Source organism: Polistes dominula, unplaced genomic scaffold (genome assembly GCF_049000335.1).
Source record: "Polistes dominula isolate Pdom_NZ unplaced genomic scaffold, Pdom_raw_medaka contig_19, whole genome shotgun sequence".
NCBI classification, from domain to species: Eukaryota; Metazoa; Arthropoda; class Insecta; order Hymenoptera; family Vespidae; genus Polistes; species Polistes dominula.
The window spans coordinates 2,467,005-2,494,699 of record NW_028301058.1 but is presented as its reverse complement, the minus strand read 5'-3'; the positions used below and the strand labels follow the sequence as shown (position 1 = coordinate 2,494,699).

The 27,695-nt window shown below is 28.7% G+C and overlaps 2 protein-coding genes across 5 annotated transcripts in view; one reads left to right on the top strand and one right to left on the bottom strand.

Annotated features, from left to right (window-relative positions):
• Nucleotides 1-27,695, bottom strand: part of Imp (IGF-II mRNA-binding protein) — a 119,078-nt gene that overhangs the window by 54,505 nt on the left and 36,878 nt on the right. The window contains exon 1 of one of the 3 annotated variants that reach the window (XM_015319897.2): nucleotides 6,061-6,336. The exons of the other annotated variants lie outside the window; for them this stretch is intronic. Within the exon in view, the coding sequence (XP_015175383.2) occupies nucleotides 6,061-6,143 (83 nt within the window). The 5' untranslated portion in view covers nucleotides 6,144-6,336. Of the gene's footprint in view, nucleotides 1-6,060; nucleotides 6,337-27,695 lie in introns of those variants that run through there. 3 annotated transcript variants of the gene reach the window in all.
• LOC149031484 (esterase B1-like) overlaps nucleotides 1-27,695 on the top strand; it is a 73,912-nt gene that overhangs the window by 45,228 nt on the left and 989 nt on the right. For both annotated transcript variants that reach the window (XM_089175739.1, XM_089175738.1), the window contains exon 2: nucleotides 27,367-27,668. In XM_089175739.1, coding sequence (XP_089031865.1) covers nucleotides 27,523-27,668 — 146 coding nt within the window. In that variant the 5' untranslated portion in view covers nucleotides 27,367-27,522. The remainder of the gene's footprint in view (nucleotides 1-27,366; nucleotides 27,669-27,695) is intronic.

The window sequence follows — 27,695 nt, the reverse complement described above, 5'->3', positions numbered from 1 at the left end:
GTATATGTGGTATGTACATGTGTGTATAATATATATATAAAAAGATAGAAAGAGAAAGAATACGGTACCGATATTCGACCTTGCCTCGTAGTATTATTCTAACCTAACTTTTGAACGAACGATTAATCATTCCTTGCGTCAACCGCCATACACGATTATCAAGAATCATTTACGGCGCAATAATGATTCAATGATATAGTAGAAAAAGTTTTACGGGATATACACGTATTTATTAATACAAAAAATGTTGTTGTTGCTTTTTTTTTTCTATACAAATATCTAAATAAATAATATTAATAAAACTTTACAGTTTCATCAAAATGCGTTTTACTTTATGCAATGCAATACAAAGTTTGATTGTAAAAATAAAAATACTTTATAAAACGTGTAAAACGTTACATATATATATATATTATATATTATATTAAATATTATAACCATAACATATTAATACAATTATATTTATTATTTACAATATAATATACAATTTATAATATAACATATGTTATATTATAATTTATAATATATTTAAATATATAATTTATAATATAACAAACAATTTTATTTAATATTTAAATATATTTATAAATATATATATTTAATATAATTTATAATATATTAAAATATATAATTTATAATATAATATACAATTTATAATGTAACATATGTTATATTATAAAATTGTATTAATTTGTGTATACAATATTATATTATAAAATTGTAATATTATATTATAATATTATATTAATTGTAATATTGTATTATAAAATTATACAAATTTGTAATATAGCGTATATTACATTATAAAAATGTATTATATATTATTTTAATTTATTGTTATGTGTATATGTGTAAATGTATGAATGAAATATTTAAATGAATACAAAAAATATATTAGAAAATATACAACGTAGGTTAAAAAAAAAATCTTTTATAATTTTTTTTTTCTACACAAGAACTTATTATTTATAGTTTCCTTCACTACATACACAAATTACACACATGCATATATATATATATATATATATACATATGAACGTCAATGAAGAGAGAAAGAGAGAGAGAGAGAGAGAGAGAGAGTATCGGGCAACGACCGAAAGAGAACATTGCCATTCGACCACGTAGGATTTTCATTTCCCGCCAGGTCTAAACACAGAGAGAGTAGCTAGCCTATCATCGTTCACTGTTTCTACGATCGAGAGTAGGAGGACGAGGAGGAGGAGGAGGTGGTGTACGAGGTGGTGGTAGAAGAGGAGGAGCTCGACAAGAGGAGAATTTCAGGGACGAGAATTCGTGCCACGTGCGATACGCAGCACCAAGGCCATGGCCGACACATCATACAAATAACGTGTGCACATACACACATATCAATTTATTTTTTTTATTTATAATATATTTAATTATTATAAACAATAATATTGATATTAATCAATTGAAAATGATTTTAATTATAATTTTCCTTTTTATTTTGTCTTAATATGTTCAATCAAAATAAAATATCAATAGAAAAATTTATTAATACTCGTTATTTTATTAGTAAAACTTTTTGTTTAAAATTAATGGATGATAATGATTGATTTTTATATACTGATGAATAAAAAAAAAAAAACAAAATGAAGATTTAATTATACTTGTAGAAAATTATATTTAATCATCACGGAACTGTACGAAACTAAAAAAGAAATCTGTTTATTCATCTTATGTTTCTATCTCTTTCTTTCTTATTCTTTCTTATCGTAGTCGATGAGTTACAAGGTCGATGACTTTATACTATACTACTACTACTACTACTCCTAATACTATTACTACTACTACTACTGCTGCTACTACTTCTCCCACTTCTGTAATTCCTACTTTAATTTTTCTAGTTTTTTTTTTTTTTATCTGCTCACTGAAAGAATTCATCTATCTATCGAATCATTGAAATTATATTTGTTCACGTATATTAATAAATATATTCTAATAAAAATCAATCAAATTTCATTGACAAAAAAACAAAAAAAAAAGAAAAACTCAAATTATATTTTTAATCATTTTTAAATGACTCAAAAATATGATCATCGTATTAATGTATTGTGTCATTGATTGATTACAAGGTTTTTGATTTTTTTTTTTTTTTTTTTTTTACTATTTCATTCACGGTTCTTCGTAGTCATCGTGAAAAAAAAAAAAAAACAAGAAAAAAGAAACACGGAAATAATTCGCACAAAATTAATTCTCTTTTTTTTTTTTTTTACAAGTTATACGAGTATACCTTAATTAATATCGTATTATAAATTATGCATATATGTGTGTGTTTTTTTTTTAAATAATATATGACTAGTTTTAATTGGGTAAACCTTGAAATCGAATGAAAAATATTTCCCGTCAAAAAATGGTATAATTAAAATGATTCAAATGATGATGATGATGATGATGATGATTATTATTATTATAATTATTATTATTATTATTATTATTATTATTATTATTATCATTGATTAAACAGACATCAATTTTAATGTCTTTCTCAAATGAATATTTCATTCACATTTTAAACGATAAGAATGAAGATACTTAAAATGATACCTGAATATCATTATATATATTATTTCAATAACGAATGATAAAAATATATTATAATATACAGTGTATTAATGTAAGTTATTGAAATTAAAGAGCAGAATTGATAGTGGGGAAAAGGGGGAGGGGAAGGGTGGGGCGGGGGGGGGGAAGAAATAACCCAAAAGAAGGAAATAATCGTAATAGATAAGAAAAAAAAAAAAAAAAAAAAAAAAAATACCGGACAATTTCTGATAGCGACGACAACGATGAACGACGATGAACGTTAGATAATATTTTAAATTCTTTTTTTTTTTTTTAATTTTTTTATTATTATTTTTATATTTTTATATTAATTATATTTTTTGTATAATATTATTTATATAATTAAATATATATTATTTGTATGATTAAGAAACAATTATATATTTATATATTTATATGTATATTATTTGTATAATTAAAAAACAATTATATTTATAATTAAATATATATATATATTATTTATAAAATTAAATATATGTTTATTATTTGTATAATTAAAAACAATTATATTTAAATATTTAAATAGATATTATTTATATAATTAAGAAAGCAATTATATTTTTATATAATTAAATATTATATTATTTAAATAATTAAAAAACAATTATATATATATATATATGTATATAATTAAATATATATTGTATTATATTAAAAAACAATTTATATGATAAAATGTTGACCAATATTTTCTTATATTTTGTGAATAATTTAGAAAATAAATTTTTGCAAAATTTTAATTTGTGAAAGAAAATGAAAAAAAAAAAAAAAAGGAAACTTTCCCTTTTGTTTTCAACTATGGAACAAATTAATCAAAGTAATTAAATAATTAATTTTGAAAAATTATTGATTTTACTATCATTACACGAGTTTTTCGTTCATGGACGATTTTCGTTCTTTGAATCTTGGATAACAACGTCGTCGTATTTAATATCTGATAAACAATGCCACGTGATATGAGAATGATCAAGACGCAATCTTTTACTCAAAAATAAAATGATATTTCCATTTTTTTTTAATTATCCTTATAATTTCGTTTTTTTAAATATTAAACGCATTAATCAAAAAAACAAAAAAAAGAAGAGAATAAAAATGAACGATAAGAATCAATTATTTTCTAATTTTTTTTTTCATTAAAAAAAAAAAAATTCATTTATTTCAAAATTAATCGTATGAGCAAAAATTTTCAATAATTTCACACAATTCTAATTTTAAATAATTTTTAAAAAGAAAAAGAATTGTAATATTCCAATGCTACACAAATATAAAATTTTGTTGTTGTTGAATGAATCAGCTAGAAACTAGACAAACTAGTAAAAAAAAAAAAAAATTCTTCCTTCATGAGAACTGATAACAATTCTCGTATTTTCTGTTCTACTTTTTTACTCTTACTACTTTTTTTCTTTTTTTTTTTTATCTAAACCAACGAAATAAAATGATAACGAAAAAAACTGATACAAACGACGGAAGATACTTACAATTTGATAATTCTTAGAAAAACACCCACGAATACACTTAAACTTAGCCCACGTACTTAACAAACACGCATACATATATACATGCGCATACAATTCAAAAGGTAATGAAAATTTGTAATAAAAAAAAAAAGAAAAGAAAAGAAAAATAATAATTTTTATACGTAAAAAATTAAAATTCCTTTTTAGTAATATAATTCAAGCCTTTTTTCTTTAGTTTATTTTTCGTAATATAAAAAATAATTATAAAATTATTTAAATATAAAATTAAATAAAAAAATAATATATGTATGTATATATATATATATTAATAATTTTATAATTTCCCTAACCCCATGTTTATTTTGTAATATAAAACATATAATTTTAATAATATATTATTTTATTATATCCCCCTTTCGCATGTTTTTCGTAATATAAAAAATATAATTAATAATATATCATATTATAATATATTTTAATTTATTATTTATTTATTACTTTAATATATTTTATACTACTGAGTATAAAAAATATACTTAATAATATATTATTTGAATACATTTGTATTACTTTTGCAATTTATTACTTTTTATACTATTAACTATAAAAAAATACACTTAGTAATATATTATTTTAATACTTTTGTGTTATTTTTATAATTTTTTTTATTACTTATATATATATTTCAATTTATTACTTATTTATTACTTTTTTTTTGAATACTTGTTGTGCTATTAACTATAAAATAATACACTTAGTAATATATTATTTCAATACTTTTGTATTATTTTTATAATTTTTTTTTATTAGCTTAATATATTTTAATTTATTACTCATTTTTTTTTTTTTACTTTAATATATTTTTTAATTTATTACTTATTTATTATTTGAATACTTGTTATACTATTACGTATAAAAAATATACTTAATAATATATTTTAATTCTGCAGAGAGAGAAAGAGATTTTATATTTTGCAGAGAGACATTACATTTACATCTTCATATATATATAAATAATATACAAATACAGATACGTGTAATAGGAAAAGAGATAAACGAAAGTTTAGTAAATGACACGAGGAAGTTCCCAACGAAAAACGCGACCTCGAATGAGTTCAACGTTCGCTTTGCTTTATGTTTATCGTTTACCGATCGAGCAAGTAAAAGAGAAAAAAGAAAACGAAAAGAAAACGAGGAGAAGAGAAGAGAAATAGAAAAGAAAAACAAAATAAATCTACTAAATACTACTCTCGTCAAAATTAATTTCTCACTTTCTCGCAATTTCAAAATAACAAATTCATTTTCCTTTTTTCCTTTTTTTTTTTTTTTTAATTTTATTTTACTTTATATCAATGTATTATACTATTTTATAAGACAAAAGAAAGGGAAAGAAACAAATTAAGGGTAAGAATAAAATCAACAAATTATTTCTAAAATATAAATCAAATGAAAATATTTGATTTTGCATGAACAACCAAATTTTCGAATATTCACATCCGTCTCTTTCTAGTTTCGTAATAATTTAATCAAACTTCTACCGATGACCTTTAGCATGAACTTTCCTATAAACCCGATGTACATATATATACATATATATATGTATATATATATTAATGTATGTATGTATATAATATAAGTAAATAAACGGCTTAAATGTTTATAGTAAAACTGTGACAAATTTTCTATCTAATTTGAGAAACGGAAGGGGCACATGTATAAAATAAAAAAAAATAAACAAGCAAATAAACAATTTAAATATAAACGGTTAAAAACATAGAAACCGTTTAGATGATGATTTAGATAATAAGAGATAATAATTAGATAGAAAAGAACTTGTTGAAGAATAATTTTCATAATATACTTTTTAGAAAATATACCATCCAAAAATAATTTCATGTATAAGAAGAATAATTATTAATTATGGTTGTAATGGTAAAAAAAAAAAAAAGGAAGAATCATTTCGAATAAATTTTAGTACGAATTTGTTTGAAAAAAAAAAAAAAGAAAAAAAACTTACCTTTGGCCGTCTCCTTTATCTTCAACTTCCAATCGGTCAATTTCTTTTTGTAAATCACTGTCTGAAAATCTCTCGAGCGCCATTTTTGATTTGTTTATTTTCTTCTTCTTATTCTTCACTAATCAATATAATTAACTTTTCAAGTTAAATTCAAATAACTCGAATCAAATAATCAAATTCACTTAAATTAAAAATTAAAAAATTTGAAGAAACACATAAAAAAAAAAAAAAAAATAATAAAAATGAGGAACTAAATCAGGAGTATCTTAACTCCTCCTCCTCCTCCTCTTCCTCCTCCTCCTCCTCCTTCTCACTTAAACTTCAACTTGTCTTCTTTCAAGAATCACTTTTCTTCACGTTGATGATAATTTTCACGAAAAATGAAAAAAATGAAAAATAATAATAAAAAAAAAAAAAAAATAACAAAAATATAATTATATTAATCTCCTCGCGGTATTATAAAATTAAATAATTAATTTTATTTAATTTAATTTAATATATATATATATTTATATTATATATATACTATATATATATGATCGAAGCACTTGGGCGTAACAACTTAGTTTCGTAAAGGGCAAGAATAATTGGGAGATGTTTCCACGAGGCAGGAGATTTCCCAACTGAAGTTTTCTCAAGTCGCAGTGTTCCTCGTCAGCTTTGAGGCTGGTCTAGCTCTGTTGATTGTCGACAAATCCCACTGAGGTAGATTAACACACCGTGACACTAAACACGAACTCAGTATTCTCTTCTATCTCTATCCCCCTCCTTTCCTCTCTCCTTCTCTCTCACTCTTCCTCTTTCTTTCTTTCGTTTTCTCCTCCCCTAATCTCTCACTCCCTCTCTTTTTTTTTTCTTTCTTTCTCTATTCGTAACCGAACGCGGGAACGAAACGAAACGAAACGAAACCGAACTTGAGAATACACAAATGAAGAAGAAAAGTGATGACCAACACAAACACGGAAGAGTTTATGTGACGATGATACACACTAAACTAAATCCAATCGAAATGATTTTTTTTTCTTTCTTTCTTTCTTTTTTCCTTTCGTAAATCACGAAAGTTTTCAAGATGAAAACTTTACATATATATATATATATTTTTTTTTCCTTTGTTTATATTCCTTTTTCTCTCGATGTTAAACGTAAAGCGTGTGTATATTTATAGGAAACAATGCGCACTGTGATCTAACTGACACACAGTACAGTAGCGTCCTCTCTTCCGATTTTCACACTTTTTTTTTTTTATAAACATATAAGTAAATGTTATTCAAATATTCCCCAATTTTTCAAATTTTATATATATACATATATATATATATATATCTTGATCAGTCACTAATTGTCTTTTTATTTGTTTGTTCGTTTCACACTTTCAAGTAAAACTTCTTCCGTTAAAAACGCGGATGACTAGATGGAAGATAGAATATAATAATTATAACGATAATACATGTTCTTAGTTGTGTGTTACAAAGACAATAATATGTATTCGTTGTGTCCTTTAGTATTGAAACGTTGTTGATGTTTCTTTATTCATATTTATTTATTTATTATATTCTTTTACCTTCTCTTCTTCTTCTTTCTCTTCTTCTTCTTCTTCTTCTGCTTCTTTTTCTTCGTATTTCTCTTCTTTTAAAAATACATACAAATATGTATCTATATATCTCACAAGATATAACTGTTATTAAGATAACAAAAAGATGAGATAATTGAAGAAAATATGAACTTTACGAGTATTATCACAATCTTGAAGTGAACTAGGAAGAAGCAACAAAGAAAGGAGCCGAGTTCTCTTTTCATACACACATATACACACAACACTCTTTTTCTTTCTCCGCCTATCTCTATCTTTCCCTTTCCCTTTCCCTTTCCCTTTCCCTTTCCCTTTCCCACTCTCCCAATTGACGAACGGAACGGAATGGAACCAACGAACGAACGAACGAACGAGCGAGTGAGCGAATGAACGAATGAACGGAACGAACGGAACGTACGAACGAAGAACCGTAGGGAAACTCGTGCGGGTGGAGCAGCTTCGAACTTCCCACCCCCCACTTCACCACCACTTAGTCTCTCACTCTCTCTCTCTCTTTCTCTTTCGACAGCTTTCTACTACTACTACTACACTAGTTCTGTAAACCAACAACGTTGACAAGGTTGAAGACGATTCTAGTGGCTACTACTTGAAAGAGAGAGTGAGATAGTGAATCTTCCTACTTCTTCTCCTCCACCACCCTCTTCACCATCACCACCACCACCACCTTCCTCCTTCTCTTATTCTTCCACCACCTCCTCCTCCTCCACCTCCTCCACCCTTTTACCGTTCACCGCGGCGCCACTGCCGCCTTCCTTTGCTCTGCCTTTTTCCACCACCCTCTTCTCCTTCCTTCTTTTCTTTCTTTCTTCCTACCTCGTATATATTTATCTTTTTATCTATCTATCTATCTATCTATCTATCTATCTATCTATCTATCTATCTATCTAACTATCTTGTTTTATCTTTCTCTTTTTACTTGTTGGTTCTTTCTATTATGTTCCTGGGTGCGTGTAACTTTGCGGAACAACTTTATCAACCGAGTAAAATCATTTGAAGATTTACTTCAAACTTCGTTTTTATTGGCTAATTGTAAGATATATTTTATGTGCGAGATTTTTTGATAATAAAAGAAAAAGAGAGGGAGCACTTTGAATAATTTTTTAATAATTTTATGGGAAGAGGGAGATTATTAAGGGACGTCGTTTAAGTACAAAGTATTTGAGATAAAGTTGTTTTCGCGCGGGCGCGCGAATTCAAGCACGCACGTGGATCAATCTCAGCGTTGCGTGCCAGGTCACATCATATATATTTCCTTCTTATAAAAGCGTAATTATGTCATTTCATCCCTTACAATTTTAATTACCCTCAATGAATAACTCTAGATAAAAAGAATAATAGAATTATTTTATTTTTTTCAAATTGTAAAAAAGCGGCATATTTGAATCTTTTAACATGTCTGATTGTTAGTTTTCAATTAAGAATCAGCGATATAGTTTAAATAAATTGAATATCTATTAATCTATTTATCTATGCGTATTCTATATATATATATATAACTGGGCGCGATCATAACTACAACTGTAGGACGATCAATGGCCCATGTAAGCGGAGTTCTGAAGAAAAAGAGAGAGAGAGAGAAGAGAGAGAGATCCTCTGGGATATCGAGCTCACCTATCCGCAAGCACAAACCCTTACAACACACACACACAAAACACTATATCACCATAACCACCACTAGTAGCACATAACCATAACCACTACTACCCACTAGCAAACTACTACCACCACACTACCCTATAACTGAGATCACCACCAATACCAGGGGTACCCCAAATGTTTCCACGAAACGCAAACAACAAAAGAAAGAATTTAGAAGGAAGCGCGCAACGTGAATATATATATATATATATATATCTATACATACAACAACACGTAACACATACACTAGTTTAACCTTAAAGAACAGAGCACCGTGCTGTGCTGTACTGTTCTGTATACTGTGCAGTACTGTAACTGTGCTGTACCGCGCACCGTACACCGTGCTAACTGTGCCCTGTGTACTTTTACTTATATTAACCGGCGAATGATAGCAGCCTTCCCGAGAAAGCGCGCGGCTTCGACACTGATATTATATTTTTATATCGCATATACATACGCGCGCGCATACGCGAACCCATACATACATTTATTGCAACACATACAGAGAAATATATGTGAACACATACACTATCTTACTTTATACGCTTGTGCGCACGGTGTGTGCCCCTGTCCTAGGCCGCGCCCAATCTACCCCCACTACATTAACCTCCTCTCTTCCACCACCCGTTAACCACCCCCTCTTCCTATCTACTCCGACCCTACCACCACAACCACCACCTCTTCCTCATCATCATCATCCTTATCCACCTCTCTCTCTCTCTCTCTCTCTCTTTCTCTAGCTCACCACTACCACCTTATTCTTCTTCTTCTTCTTTTACCTCTTTTTCTCCTACCCCCCACCAAACTCAATCAATCCTCCCTTTACTCCCCTGACACCCTACTCAACCCCCACCGCATAAACCCTAACGCCGCGACCTTAGACTTTTCCCCCTCTTCCGCATCGCACGCGGAAAACGGTGGGATCGAAGGGAAAAGAAGAAACGTGTGTGTTCTCTCTCTCTCTCTCTCTCTCTTTTTTGTACATGTGTGTATGTGGATCTGTGTTTTACTCTATGAAAGAAAGAGAGAGAAATATAGAGAGAGACTCTAATTCATTCGTTCACCATCTCCCTCGTTTCCCGTTAACGCAGTTGCCCTGAGAGCGTCGTCGTCCACACACTATTCTTACTTGCTTACTTACTTACACACACCGGAAGGGCGTTTCTTTATTTCTATCTCCCTTTAACGTTCTCACTTATTTATACATACTTTCTCCATCTTTCATTCTGGTTACCTCGATTTTCTATTTGAGATACTTAGAAATACTTTCAAATATTCTGAAGAAATTCCTAACTGTTCATCAATGTGACTGACTGCTGCAGTTCCTACCACACTAGTCAAAATGACTGGTGTATACAAAAAAAAAAAAAAGAAATGCTTTTTGAGCTTTGCTTCCAGTCTTTATTTACTCTTAAAAAATAATTAAAAATGTTTAACAATAATAATTGTAATAGATAAATGAATTTATAGACATCTTTAAGTTATTTACAGAAATGAAGTAGAAATTTTGAATTCATATGGCCCAACTAGTCAAAATGACTAATCTCTGGTATATTTAGTATTAAAATTGGGTTGGTTATGTTCTTTTTTGGTATTTTATTTTTAAATGAATAATTATATTCTTTTTCTTTTTTTTCTTTTATTCACATTAATATCAATCACACATCAATTGACTTAATAATTGTTTTATTGTTCTATTTCTTTTAGTAAGATGCCCTAAATATGTCGGCCCCATGACAACTGTCGCCGTCTGGCGAATGCCGGTACGAATTGAAACTACATTGAATTCTAAATATTTTTATTGTTTGTTTTTCATATTACTTTCTTACATCGTTTTTTTTTTTTTTTTTTTTAATTTAACCTTGTGAATAATTAAAAAATCAAATTCCTACTTTCCTATTATATAAAAAAAAAAAAAAAAAAAAAAAATAATAAATATAATAATAGAATAAAAAAAAGAATTTAATTAACAAGTAACACGATATTCCTAATATTTCTGAAATATTTTTCATTTAGTTAAAAGCTCTCGATGATATTCTAAAACGAAAATTAAACAAACCAACAAACAAATCAATAAATGAATGAATGAATGAATAAAAATAGAATACAACATTATTTTTTTTCTTTTTCTTTTTCTTTTTTTGCTAAATTTTCCATTTAAGTCGTGTAACGTAAAGTAGTGAACAAGGGTGGTGGTGTTGGTGTTGGTGATGGTGGTGGTGGAGGTAAGGTTTAAATTTAGCTTTGAAGTTTCTCTCTCACGCGTGGGAGTAATGGGATGGTTATACATATATACATGTGTGTGTCTGTTTTTCGAATATATCTAACACACACACACACACATATACAACAACGATTATTATACTTGAAGATTCCTATTACGCACACCACCGTTCGTTTCCTCTTTTTCTTTTTCTTCTTCTTCTTCTTCCTCAAGCAACGTTGTCGTCCACCATTCTATCAGTCGAAGGCCGACACCTCCCACTACCATACGGAAACGTTTCTTTTCTTTACCTCCCCCCCAAAACGAATGAATTTTTTTTTTTTTCAAAGAAAGGATGGGGTTAAGAAATTACGTTGCCGCCAAAACCCATCTTCTCTCTCTCTCTCTCTCACTCTCTTTGTATATATGTGCAAGAATTTCTTTGTATTTATTTATCTTTCATCTTATCAAAGGAAAATTTTCTCATCCTTTTATATAAAATATTTTATAAAAATTAACAACAAATATATTATTCGTTTCTTATGAATTCTTAAAAAAAAAAATTCTTCCATTTGTCAATGTGGAAAATGACCTGCACAAGAAAAAAGGACATAAGAAAGGACCGGAAAAATGGAATGCGAGGAGCCTATTCTGAAGAAAAAAAAAAGAAAAAAGAAAAAAAAAGAAAAGAAGTGGACAATAGATGGTCCAACAAAAGGGCACACACAATGAGATGCATCCGAAAAATTTTTTCCTAAATCTTTTAAACCGGTCGTTCCCCCTTTTTAACCCCACACGTGCAAAGCATCAAAAATCACATTTGTCACATTTTTCGTAAAAATAAAATGGAAGGAAAGAAATATATCATTCGGAGGGTTGTTATTGTTCTTTTTTGTTCGGGTTGAGGTTGATGTAGAAAAAATAATAAAAAAAAAAATAAAAAGGAACAATTTCATAGGTTCTTTAATACTTGGCAGGTATATATACATGTGGGATTCCAAGTATTTCTCTTGTGTTCCTTTCAGTTTCGGGTTTCTCTTCGACATTGGCGAAGCTAATGACAAGGGTGTTATCCTTGAACTAGATTTATCATTCATGGGACTGTTGGCTAAAGCAATAACTATGAAAAGATTAGTCCTAACCAAATGAATAGCAGGTAGTTTTCCTTTACTTTTCTTGTGCCGTTTGTCTGACCTTTTTTCTACGATCCTTTCAGAAAAGAGACGAAGACGAACAATGTTCCTAAATATTTTAACCTGTCTGATCGACAGTTCCCTAAAATTACCTGTTTTATCGAAAAATTATCGTACGCATAAAGAAAATTTTGCAATTTAACTCTTTACGGGTCATAGAATTTCAGTTAATAAAATAGCCCTATGTTGCATAGAGAAATTTGATTACGTTTTAAATTAAACAAAATTAGTTTATTTTTTATTAATAAAGGTATTGCATAATGTAATAATGTAAAAACATAAAAATAAGAGTTAATAACCAATTGTTTTGCGTAAATAAGACGAAATATAAACTTATAAGCATGTGTAGCTATTGCAATAATATTTCGAAATGAGACTAAAAATGTCCCATCGTGCATTACAGTGTATCAAAAAGGTGGGACACTTTTAATCCCACCGTGCCCTAAAGAGATAACTAATTGACTGAATTTTTATAATCTAAATGTTTAATTGGTAGATATTCATTACTGTTGAAATTAAGTTATACATTTTTTTATTGAAAAATGTAAAAAATAATGAAGACTTTTGTGTTAAATAAATATCTATTAACTAAATAGGAACAGATTACATATTCCATATAGTACAGCACTGAAATTAGGCTAGAATGTTTCATGTTTCAAACCAATGGAGGATACAAATATTTTTCTGTACGAAATATTATCAATTAAACTTACTTACAATTAATCGTACAATTATCGTACTAGTCTCAATATTATCGTAAATTTTTGTCACATAATCAAAGTTGCATGTACTACCGTACAATAGTTGAAATTACTATGACGTTTATGATAATTATGTTACGAATGGGAACGCTGAAGACGAGTCACGTTTTTAAACAGAATGCACGAAAAAATAATTTTTTTTGTTTATTTCTTACAATTCGTGCGTTTAACAGTTTTTCTTTAAATATTAGGTCGAGTCATAAATAACTTCCGTTTTTTATGAGACAAAGAATTTCGCGTTTCTGCCATGGCTGATAAGTGCAAGACACCTTTCATGGAGTTTTTTTTGCACTCTTTGCAATTGTTCAACGTATCTATGGGATTTTGCTCCAATATTACTTTCAAAAGGTTCATCAAAGTCGGAAATGCGTCCTGCACTTGGTTCATCTTTTAACACTTTCACAACTGCACGTTTGCGCAGTGAAACGTCGCCAGTGGCCGGCAATATTTTGGAAGAAACACTTTGCCGTCCGCACAATTTGTAAACATTTCTTAGGTTGAAAAAATATTACGCAAATTCATGAAACAATTAACATTATTATTATGAATTAGTAATCAACATTATTATAAAACAATATTTTACCAATGACACCACATGAATGTCACCGGCGTACGACGACTGGCCTGCCTATGGCACCACATTGGTGTCAGCGGTTGTGAAAGTGTTAAGATCGTATCTCCAGAACGGAATTTTACAAAACAATTTCTGACTGCCCCTATCAGTTATCAGTCCTGCACTGTATATGCTGCATATTTTTTCAGTTGCCACTTTAGTGCTATTGCCTCGTTTCAATTCCTAAAGCATTGCATGTCGAATATGCACTTTTTACTATCCATTTCAGTGGTTAAGAAAAACGGTTAAATGTAACATTGACTGTATAAAAAAGTTAACAGAAGACTAACTGAATCCTCATCTATGTAGTGATATCGAAAATCCGTTTGTTTCGGTGACTTATAGTAGGTAAATACGAAAAATAGATTTTACATAGTCGCATCGGAAGTTACTTATGACTCGACCTAATATAAATGAGTTTTAAAGTATTTGTATTAATTGCATCAACATTTGAACTAAATATAAATAATATAAAGTTTGAAAATAAATCAGATGCAAAAATATTGCATCAAAATTGCATCAGGATTCAAAAAAAAAATATATATATAAATAATATAAATCAGATCGCAATTTGAGTTAATTTGTTAGTTCAAGTTTGAAAATAAATCAGATTTTAATAATTGAAATAATAAAAAACTGTTTTTGTATTATATAATATAACCAATTGAAAATTTAATTAAATTAAAAGTATCTAATACAATGTTTGGATAATTAAAAACAGGGATTATTATTTGAGAACAAACATGAATTGCATCGATTACCAACCACCACATTTCCTTGCTATAAACTCGTCAATGATAATCCTCACCGGTTTCTCGGATTATTCCGGATTGAAATCCCTTCAGAACTAAATCCACCTCTCAAAGTTCTCTTGTTGTTCGTTTTAAGAACACTTTGTTCCTGATCAAAATGGAAAGATAATAAATACTTTTTAAAATAATTACAAAAAGAGAGAGAGAGAGAGAGAGAGAGACAAAGAGAAAGAAAGAAAGAGAGAGATATATGAGACAAAATATACAAATTATAATCGTGTTAAAATAAAATAAAAATAAAAAAAATAATAAAAAAAATCAACAGACATGTGTAATGTATTTTAATTTTAATTTATTAGAATAAATTATTTAAATAATTTTTTATATATAATATATAATAATCTTATATATTATATTTACTATACTATGATTATTTTATCATCACCAAGTATATTAAATTTGAAATAAAATAAAATGAAATAAAATAAAATAAAATAAAATAAAAGGAAATAATTAAAAAAAAAACGGCAAACACGCGTGATGTGTTTTAGTTATAAATTTATTCGTTATAATAAATTATTGAAATAGATTGTTATAATATTATATTTTATAATTACTATACTTTGATTATTTTATCATCACCACAAGTATCCCAATATTAATTGTTTATTTATTAAATTATTATTAATTTTATCTAAAGTAAAATTTTGATAGGAAAACAAATTTCTTAAATAAACACAAATATTTATATATATATAAAATTTAATATCTTATATTTACTATACCACGCGTCGCGATTATTTTATCATCACCAAATATCCCAATATTAATTATTTATTTTTTAAATTATCATCAATTCTACCTAAAATAAAATTCATAGAAAAGGAAATTTCTTCAATAAACGCATATAATTCTATATCTTATATTTACTATACTATGATAATTTTATCATCACCAAGTATCAAGTATCAATAAGTATCATCAATATATTTAATTTAACCTAAAGAAAAATTGATAGGAAAACAATTTTTTAAATAAACATACATTGAGATAAATGCAAAAAAAAAGAATATTAATTCCAAATTTATTTGAATTAATAAATAATTAATTAAGAATATTATATATATATATATATATATATATATATATATATATATATATATATATATATGTATATATATGGTGGCATAAAAGTAATATTTTTACTGATGTTAGTTAGTAGCACCCTTGCATCTTCTCTAACAACCAATTCCGTACTCGAACGGATCAATCGATTATACTCTTGGTCGAGCGTAAATCTACGTTGTCCCTCTCCCCTCCCACCAGTTCCCTCCGAAAAGTCTCACCCTTACCACTTTCTTCTCCTTCATCCCCCTCTTTACCCCTTCTTTATTACCACACACACAACACACAACACACACACACACACACTATCGTTGTCTTTTTCTTTTCATCATATTTTCCATGACTTTCTTTCTCCTATATACTTTTCCTGTAAGAGTATTTAATAAAAATATCTAAAGAAAAATCCAAAGGTGATATCTCGAGCGTATTCGCTTTTGTGTCTCGTTCAAAGTAACCGGAAGTTCCAAGAGAGAGACAGAGAAACAGAGAGAGAAAGACAGAGAGAGAGAGAGAGAGAGAGAGAGAGAGAGAGAGAGAGAGAGAGAGAGAGAGAGAAAGAAAAATATTCGAGAAGAAGATCATCGATTTATTGATAGCATTGAATACTTTTCTCTTTTTCTTTTTATTATACAAAAGTGTAGATTACAATTTTATAATATTTTGTTTATATATATATATATATTTTGAATATTATTAAAAGAAAATTTTCTAGAATTTTTGTCAAAGGATTTATGAATAATTTACTTATGCACAATGGAGTTAGACTTATGCCACATTCTAAATAAACTTTTCATCATTTCGTTAATTGGCAATTTTTCTTTTTACAATATTTTCATGATTTTTAATAAATTTCTAACAAATTGCTTCCGAATGAAAAGATCATAAGAATTAGTTAAAATGTAACTATTTACACTAAACATCAATTATCTCGTAAACTATTAATATTTCGATGACCTTCACTTAATACTTTTTAACGCAGAATAAAAAAGGAAATCGAATAGTGTAACAAAAAATATTAAGTTCCATATAAAAAAAAAGTGCAACTGCATCTAGCGGGTGCATCGATGCATTTTCGAAAAAAGTAAGATCATAGTAAGATGTCATGTGATGTGCCCTATAACTTTTTCCTTTATCATTTTTCTCTATTGTTACTTAAAAAAAAGTTATTACCCGTCCCCGTTACAAGAATCACCCTGTACATTGCTAATATAAAACATCAAATATCTCGTAAACTATTGACATTTCGATGACCTTCACTTAATACTTTTTAACGCAGAATAAAAAAAGAAATCGAATAGTGTAACAAAAAATATTAAGTTCCATATAAAAAAAGTGCAACTGCATCTAGCGGGTGCATCGATGCATTTTCGAAAAAAGTAAGATCATAGTAAGATGACATGTGATGTGCCCTATAACTTTGTCCTTTATCATTTTTCTCTAGTGTTACTTAAAAAAAGTTATTACCCGTCCCCGTTACAAGAATCACCCTGTATATATTATATATATATAACTATTATTAAGTATTATATATATATAATACCATATACTATATTAGTTAACTATTATATTTAGTAAAAATGTAACAATTACAGTAGTTAACTCGATGTTGTTTTTTTTTGGAAAATGGAGTTAGGTCATTTTTTAAATAAATGTCTCATTTCATTTATGGTATCATAATCATTTATGGTATATATCTCTATGGTATGTATCTCTAACTCATACACGCGTATTATTTTCAATTCGTCTCTTGTCTAACGATAAAATAAATAACGATGAGTCTAACTGACGCCAAAGATGAGATAAAGTCTAAAACCTTAAAGTCTATGAGATAAGATAATTATCTCCATTATCTATTACCAATTCTATCATATATTTTTTTTTTATTTATTTTTCTTCCTCTTATTCTTTGTATGCACACTTAAAATATGTTCATTCTATTATCATTTGTTAAATAATAATTTGAAAAATATTCATTCGAACAAATATTAATTGGAAAAGACAAAGTAAAAGGGTGGATAAAATCAACAAGAAAAATTGAAAATACTTATGTACTATGATATTGTGACAAATCGAAATTGAATTAATAAAAAAAAAAAAAAAGAGAATAAGAAGAAATAACATCCACAGAGATTTCCTATTTTTATTTTTAATTTTTTTTTTCTATTTTTTTACGACAGACAATATATCGCATAAGAGAAACTATCGTGCTACCTTATCGTTTCTCCAGATTGTACGTGACCGATAAGAGTTAGACTACTGGAATATTTGGTTATTTTTCTTTGCTTGAAAAGAGAACCCCCTTGAGTTTGATTTTTCTTTTTTTTTTTTTTCTAAACTATTGCTCCAAATCTTCCATGAATTCACACTCACATTTCATATATAAAATTATGAGTTTATGCATTGTATAAAAAATCTATTAAACGTAATTGTTCATAAATAATAAATTGTGCCCATATGTATGAAAGTGGTCTAATTCATGTATCTCTTGTTTCAATATATTTCAACATTTATATTTGAACACTATATGAATTCTGTATAATATTGAAATAACAAACACCTATCTAACGATTCATTTTTGATAATATCGTGAAAATTACATCGCATTTATTTAGTTTATAATAATGTAGTGTGTAATAACTGATAAACTCATTTTTTATTCATTTTGACTTAGACCACATTCATAATTATGGGCACAATTATTCATAAATTAGATTTTGACAAAAATTCTATCAAATTTTCTTTTAATAATATAATTCAATATATATATATGTAAATGTAATGAAAAATGTAAAAAAAAGTGCATTAGAAAATGTTTAGAATGCAATGTGGATGAGCATTCGAACATTTATTGTAATAAAATGCATCATTGATATAAAACATCAAATATCTCGTAAACTATTGACATTTCGATGACCTTCACTAGATACTTTTTAACGCAGAATAAAATAAGGAATCGAATGGTATAAAAAAAACTATAGAGTTCTATTTAAAAAAAAGTGCAACTGCATCTAGCGAGTGCATCGATGCATTTTCGAAAAAAGTAAGATCATAAGAAGATTACACGTGTTGTGCCATATAACTTTTTCCTTTATCATTTTTCTCTATTGTTACTTAAAAAAAAGTTATTACCTGTCCCAGTTACAAGATTCATATATGTAACATGATATATATATATATATATATATATATATATATATATATATATATATATTTTATTAGAATGGTTAGAAAACGCATATTATTCACATAATAATTGTCACTATTCGAACATAAATGAAATTCGAAGGCCACTTTCAAAATAAACGTCTCAAATAAGACATTTTGCTAATTTCGAATGAGAAATAAATAAAAAATAAACAAAATAAATGAAATAATTAATAATAAATAATAATGATTTTCGATTATGTCAATGTCCCTACACAGAAAAAAAAAAAAACAAAGAAAAACTACGAAATATCACGAAACACATTATTGATAAACTGGGACGAGAAATGTAAGGTACCATGTCTCAACTAAAAAGGGAGAAGAAAGAAAGAAAGAAAGAAAAAAGAAAGAAAGATAAATAAAGCCTAGCCAGATATAAAGATAAAAAGAAAGAGAAAATATCTGGGATAAGGGGAAAACGACGACGCCCAGGGATGATTTTATCCCTCGGTGGAAGAAAGATGGACCCAACAACCTTTGTTGGTAAGTATGACAAGCAATGACGTACTAGGAAATTCTGAGGACTACCGACCTTAGTAGTGTTGAAGGTAGATAGGTAGGTAGGTAGGTAGGTAGGTAGATAGGTAAGTGAGGGTTTGGAAGGATCCTTCAAAAGTAGAAAGAAGAACAAGAAGAAAAAGAACGAACAAGAAAGAACAAACTAAAAGGAAAGTAAAGGAAAGTAAAGGAAAGGAAAGTTAAAGGGATGGAAGAGAGACTTTGAAAGGGTCGACGACGAAGACAGAATTTTAGTACGTGTCCCTATAGAGTAACAGAGACCAAGACAAAAACACAGGACGAAGATAGAAACATAAAGACAGAGAGAAGGAGAGAAATGCGAGGGTGCGTAAGGGGGTGGCAGAACCCTGGAATCAATAGTGGCCACGCACCCTTGGAGAATTTTCGCACCAGGAGCACGGGCTATCTCAGGATCCAGGGAGAGAAAGCTTGTGTCCTTGTACCGAACCTTCCTCTCCCTCTCTCTCTCAAACACAGATACACCCACACTAATAATGTACTAGTGAAAGTGAGAGTGAAAGAAAGAGATAGACTATATATTATACACCCTTATCCTTTACAGGGCTCTCTACAGACACTTGTACAAACGTTCGACCCCTCCAATGGTGTTCGATACGATCCCTTCGAGATGAGATCTCAGTTGACGATGGAAACCAAATTCTTACATTAGTTCAAAATATTCTTTTTCTTTTTTTTTTTTTACTAATAAACAACGAACAAATTAGTTCATTAAAAAAAAAAACATCTATAATAGAATTAATAAAATAATATAATAAATGTATGAAATAAAAATAAAGTATGTTGAGTTGTGTGTGTGTGTTGTCACGACTACAATTCACTCACTCGTTTTAAATCTAACCATAAGCGTAAGCTTAGACGTTTACAAGATTGGGAAGCCCTGTTGTTTGTTTGAAAAGAGTTACTGATCGATAACTTATTCGAGATAGAATGAAAATAAAACCTACAAAGGGTTTTCACTCACTGTCAATTGAATAAACTGAAACAAAATGATCATTCTTTTTTTTTTTTTGATTCGTTCATTTGTAATTAACAAATTCACAAATTCTTGTCAACTTAAAGGAATTTTATTTATTAGTTAAATGTTATTTTTTTTTTTTTACTAATCAACCCCCTTAAGTAATTCTATCTCTTATTACGTTTGTAAGGTTTCACAAGCTTTCCAATTCCCTACCATTGATACAACTATCAAAGGGTAATCCATTTTCTTACTTCTTTCAATATTATTTTCTAATTAAAAAAATAAAAACAATTAAAACAATAATTACAGTTCGATGTGTTTCTATGTTTTATTTGTCAATGAAAATATTTCTTTTAGGTTGGAAAATGGATGGTGAAGGGAATATAGGAAAGAAAATAATCAAAATGAAAGGATAAGAATGGAAGGAAATATCACTCACCGCCATCCACTGCCGATTTGGTCTATCGAGGATTCTGGTAGGGCGGTGGTGCCGCTACCCCTGTAACCAGGAAAAAAAAAAGACAATTTGTAGGATGTTTCAGGACATTGGGGAAAGTCTTCGAACTTTTTAATTAATCAAAAAGAATTGTCAATAATATTCATTTTTTTTTTTATATTTTAATTTTGTCGTTGACACGTTGAGCGCCACGTCAGTCATTGGTGACTGACACCGAACTTCCCATTCAGGCCGTGTCAAGCACAGCTGCCTGACACTCACCTTTCGTTTTGCGGCGCGTGGCCTGACGGGAATTTTTCTAAGAATTTGCGTGGCGCTCAACGTGTTAAACTCGTTCCATTAATTTTTTTCTAATTTTTTTTTTCTTTTTTTCTTATAAGGAAAATTGAAATTTTGGAGAATTGGAGAACAGAAGGATGATGTCAAAGGAAATAATAAATTAATTATATATTTTTTAAAAGAATCAGTTCGTATGTTTTAAAATGTATTGGATTGTTTGAAAAGTAATTTCATTTTTCTTGTGTAAAAATGAACACAATTTTTGTTTCAAAGTTAAATCTAGGTCTTTCCAAGTGGACATAAAAAGTTATATTTGATATATTTCAAGTCTCACTGATTTTATGTGTTGTTATTTACTGGTTTGTATCAACTAATGCAAAAATTGTGTCAGATAAAAACGAAATTACTTTAAGAACAACCCAATATAAAGAGTCTTATTAACAAATGTGTCAAAAACTTTTCGTATTGGTGAGCGAGAAAAGAATAAAATTCATCTAAAAATATATATATACAATATATTAATAAAATAAATCCCGAAGTACACATATCACATGTTGTTTATTTAAACATGTGATATTTAAGAATGTATAAAAAATCCTATTAAACAAATAACGTAACTTCTCACATATATCATCATATAAAATATATATATATAATATAAAAGAAATCAAGAATAATGAAAAACAGACGTATTAAGAATAAAGTATTATAAAAAAGAAAAATAAGTAGAAGTAGAAGTAGAAGAAGAAGAAGAAGAAGAAGAAGAAGAAGAGCAGAGGTTTCGAAGGGAAAGGAAAAAGTCCCTGAGGTGTACTTAATTGGGGTCTCTCACGACGTGCATATTAATTACGGTCTGTACCACGGTACTATATAGACAAGAAAGAAAAAGAAAATAAAATAAAAGTAAAAAGAAAAAATACAAAAATAAAAGAAAGAGAGAGAGAGAGAGAGAAGAAAAAGATCCAAAAACAAGAAAGAAAAAGAAAACAAAAAAAAAAAAAGAAATAGCAAGAAAAAGAAAAGAATTAATAATAACCGTGTCGAGATGATACGATCGGGGGGCCCCATGTGTCAGGATTGTGTATGTTCCTTGTACATATATATAGAAATATATATATGTGTGTGTATTATAGGGCCCTGTTCTTTCGGTTACTCTCGTGGCCAGGTGCAACGTGTCGCTTTCGTGATTCGCGTATATTTCCTTGGTTTCTTTTTCACCTTATTTTACACTGGTCACGCCAATTAAGAGGCATCACCGTTAAAATCACCTTCCTAGCACGAGGACGCATTTGCTACCGCTCACTTATTCCTTTTTTACTTTTTTTTTTTTTATTTTCTTTCCCTTTTATTTTCTGTTTTGTTAGTTTTTTTTATTTTGCTCGCATTCGAGAAGGAGGAAAGAAAATACGAGTATTTTTTTTTCAAGGGTGGGGAAATGGGGGGTTGGGAGACTTCAATTTATCGGATATATTTTATGACCAATAACAACACGTTAACCATACACCATTTTTTTTTTTTTTGTAATCTCTTTATTTCAGAATCCTTTTTCTTTTTTCTTAATCATACGAGATTTTATTTAATTTTTTTTTCTTTTTTCTTCAATTTGCTTTTACATTCTCTTTTGGAGACAGTTTCATGCAAGAAATGAATTTATTTTTACGATAATAATTTATGAAAGTTTTATATTTGATGTAAAAAGAAATATGGTATGACATATTCCGAATTTTAAAATATATGATGTATATGTATGTATGTATGTATGTGTAAGAAAAAACATTAAATAAAAAGAAAGAGAGAGAAAGATCATTAATCACGATTACTTTTAATTAGACACAGTGCAACCGTTGGGTTCGTTAAAAATGCTTCGCAAAAATAAATTTGCCTCGTCATCAAGGTAGCTGGCTGGTCAAATCAACTTTGTAAGATCGGCAAGAAATTTTCAAAATTTATCAAATTCAACTGTTTATTATACTCATTTGAAAGGCCTTGGTTTAATCTCGAAACAAAAATTGTCTTCATTTTGATAAAAGAAAAGTGAAATTATTATCCGAACAACCCAATAAAAATATACTTACAAAATACTAACGAGTTATACTGCTTAAGTGTATCTAAAGGTGTTAAATTTACAGCTCCTATTAAATTAATGCCAATTATATGCGTTTTCTAACCACGAATGGAATTAGGCCACTTTCTAAATGAACAATCTGATTTGTTATCAAATTTCGAAAGGACCCAACTCCATTCAACATAATTTAAGATGCTTCAAATTGAAAAAAAAAAAATAATACTCAATTTATTTGACATATCTTTAACCCTTAAAGTGCACATGGAGTGTTCGACACCCCAACAAATTTTTGATCTCTCGAAAACGGTATTGAATTCGAAAAAATGGGTTATTTGTCGCCATCTAGTGTTAATTCAGATGGGTATAAAACCTATACTATTTTAAAAAAGATGTATCAAACTACTTTTAAAAAAATTGCGAGATCTAAATATTAGATAGCGACTTCAGGAGACGCGTTCAAACACGTTGGGGTGTCAAACACCCACAGTGCACTTTAACTAACTTTTACCAAATGTGTACTTTAAGGGTTAAAACACTTCAGAAACATAATTGATGCGATTGAAAACATTTTTTGACTACATAACCTACAAAATTACAAACATAACCCACAAAACATTTTACTACTCATCTACATTTCATGTGTATGAAAGGGATTTAAAGAAATCATGATGTTCCAGGTGGTATATATCGTAATAGGTCAATTATGTCCTTGAATTTTACTGTTGCAATTTGTCTGATATTTTTATACAGTGATGTCAATACAATATTTTCGAATTTTCTTGGTCTACCCTGACGTGCTAATAAATTCAGGACTTTCAAATTTTTATTCTCATTCATCGATGTTTTATAGAAAATTTGATACGGTTTCATTTCTGACAAAACCGCATTAAACATATTTTTAAGCAGTTTATTGACTCTTTATCAGAATTCTTGACCCTTTTCAAAATTGGGTCTTCTAATAATGTTGTTAATACAAAATCTTCTAATCTCATTTTATGTATTATCATATTTACTTGGAATATAAGCAACCTCAAATGATTTATTGATACATAACATGAAGTTGTACAATAACCTGATGCAACCGGAAAATAATACTTGACAAATGGAGTTAGGCTACTTTGAAAATAAACTTTTCATCATTCTGTACAAAATCTTCATGATTTAAAATATATTTGTAACAAATTGCATCAGAATGAAAAGATCATGTAAAAATGTAACTAATTCAATTGTTTTTTTTTTTTGGAAAATGGAGTTAGGCCATTTTCAAAATAAACAGCTCAAATGCAAAAAATTGTGAAAGAGTTAAAAAAAAAAAAAAAAAAATGTGAAGAAGAAGCAGCATGTGTAGAGAGACCACCTTGTAAAACACGTGAATAATACTCATGAAAATCAATCTTCGTTTCTTCTGCTCGCGCCACTTATGAAGACACATACACATACATCACATAAACACTTTGTCCGTTATCCCCATGTAAAGTAAGAGATTAAAGTATGATAGATATAAAGTAAGAAGAAGAGGATGAAGAAAGATAAGTGAGGATAAAAAAAAAAACATTTTGGTAAACGGGTTATTACTTGAAAAACACCGTAAAACAGGACCACCTTCCGGAAGTGTATGAATCGAAGATAAAAACAAGAAGCAGAAGAAGAAGAAGAAGAGTAGAAAGAGCGTGACTGGGCTACAATGTTGCAGCTAAGTCACCACCGTCATCATCATCATCATCATCATCATCATCATCATCATCATCATCGTATAAACCACTGGCATATAACCGCGAAATACGTGACACGTTTCTGACGCGACAGCTGCGAGAATTTTCAGGACGACCAAGAAAAAGAAAAAGAAGAAGAAGAAGAAGAAAAAGAAGAACAGGAAAAGAAGGAAGATGTAGTGAAAAAAAAAATAAAAAATAAAAAATAAGAAGAACACAAATTCTCGTTTCTTTGGAGTAAAAGCGTAGGAAAGATTTTACGATCCTGTACCACCACCTACAATGATTATGATTATAATGATTATGATGATGATGATGATGGTGGTGGTATTGTGTTTGATGTATTAAATAGAAACCATTCATTTTTTTTTACAAGAATATTTCTCTTCTACTTTATTTTATAACGTGTTAAATGTAACAATGATTTTTAACGATACCCATCCATAATATTTATTGTTTTATTTCGTTACTTATACTAAAACATAGAATAGTTTATATATATATATAAACTATTACACAAAAATATGTCGTAAAACGGCTTATATATTATTATAATTATGACTCTTTGTTAATAAACAAATAATTTGCAATAAAATAATATTGCAATTATAAATTGATATATAAACTATCCTATCTTTCAAGTTGGACGAAACTGCACACAGTGTGCAAAATTTGATTAAAATCGGTTCAGTAGTTTAAGAGTCCATTGCTGACAAACAACGTGACACATAATTTATATATATTAAGATATAGTTTGTAGCTATATATATATATATAATATTTTGTTTATAAAAATATATATGTATGTATAGTTACAAAGAAAAAAAAAGACAAGATAGATAGAATACTTGTAAAATAACTGTTGCAAAACGATTATTGCACGTCAGCGTTCCTTAATTTTCGGATAATTAAGCGAGCCAGTCTCTTACACCTGCGTCTTATAGATTCACCTTAGTTTCCTTACAAAAAAATATATATATATATATATGTATACATTTAGTTATGTACATGGATATAAGGAATATCCGTGCTAATTTTGTTTGCACCGTGACGATCTCTGCGGTTCATCGTTGGTCGCGAGCATGATAAAGAACCGAAACTGATAAAGATCCCACCCCAAATTTCACCTTTCCTTCTGAGTCTTTCTACCTATATAATTCTTTCTATCACAAGAAAATGGGTAAGGGAGTAATATTTTCAACCTAATTAAATATCCATTGTTTTCTTCCTTTTTTCTCACCTTTTTTTTTTACATATCATCATCACCATCATCATCATCATCATCATCATCATAATCGTCATCATCGTACTGATGTATCTCGTGTATAATAATAATAATAATGATTATAAGAATAATGAAAAATCCTGTTATTAATAAAATGAAACGTGTAACGAGTTAGTAGTTAATTAATTCTACCGGTGGAGTGAGTTAATTTTTTTTAAAGAAATAAATTAAAATGAAGGATTCTTTTTCTTTTTTCAGTAAGTACAATACTCGTATATGTGTGTATGTATATGTGTGTAGAAGAGCAAGGGGGTTGGTAAGTTCGTAAATTTAATTTGACACACACACACTCTCTCTCTCTCTCTCTCTCTCTTTTTCATACTAAAAATGAAACTTCACACATTCTCTCACTGATATATAATAAAATTCGTTATCTTTTCTTTCATTTTGAAGTGAAAACTTCTTTAGAATGGGGATGATTTGAAAAAAGCGAACGAAAATCCGTGGTAACGGGCAACGAAACGATGAAACGGTTACGTTACTAAAAAGAGAAAACGAGACAAACATATGCACATCTATAGGATTTAGTCTAAGAGAGAATGAGATAGATGACAGTATGCATTTGTTTCTTATTATCTTGGTCTCCTCTTTGTGCGATGCTTCGTAGTCCCCACTCCTGGCTACTAAGTGTTGTATGTGTGTGTGTTTGTGTGCAACTGCATCTACGAAACGTAGACTCACATTAACTCAATCCACACATTTAAAAATACAAGTTAGTTCTTCGACTGGCCGCTAGATTATCCACGTTTCTCACAAGTAGAGCTGTTTTTTTTTTTATAATATATAAAGCCTACAATTATCTTACTCCTGATACTCAACATTCGACTCATTCTCTCGAAGCGAAGGTTTTAAGAAAGTTTCACTTCTAACACGTGTGATCTGCACACATGATATTTATTTGTATTTTTCTTGTTTTTTTTTTTTTTGCAGCCACCACAACCAATGACCGCGTGAAAGGAACCGCGAGATGCAAGAAAAGATGCAGAGATATGCACACAAAGAAACATTTACACTTATCAAGAAGAAATCGTCGGATCTGAGGATTGTCTTTACCTGAACGTTTATACACCGAGATTACCTAAAACGATGGAAGACAAAAATCCACATAATAGTTTTCCTGTTATGGTTTGGTTTCATGGTGGTGGTTGGATCACCGGTGCTGGTCATTCCGAATTTTATGGACCAAAATACTTCCTGGATCACGATATCGTTCTCGTTACTTTGAATTTTAGGTAAAAAAAAATATAATAAAAGCAATT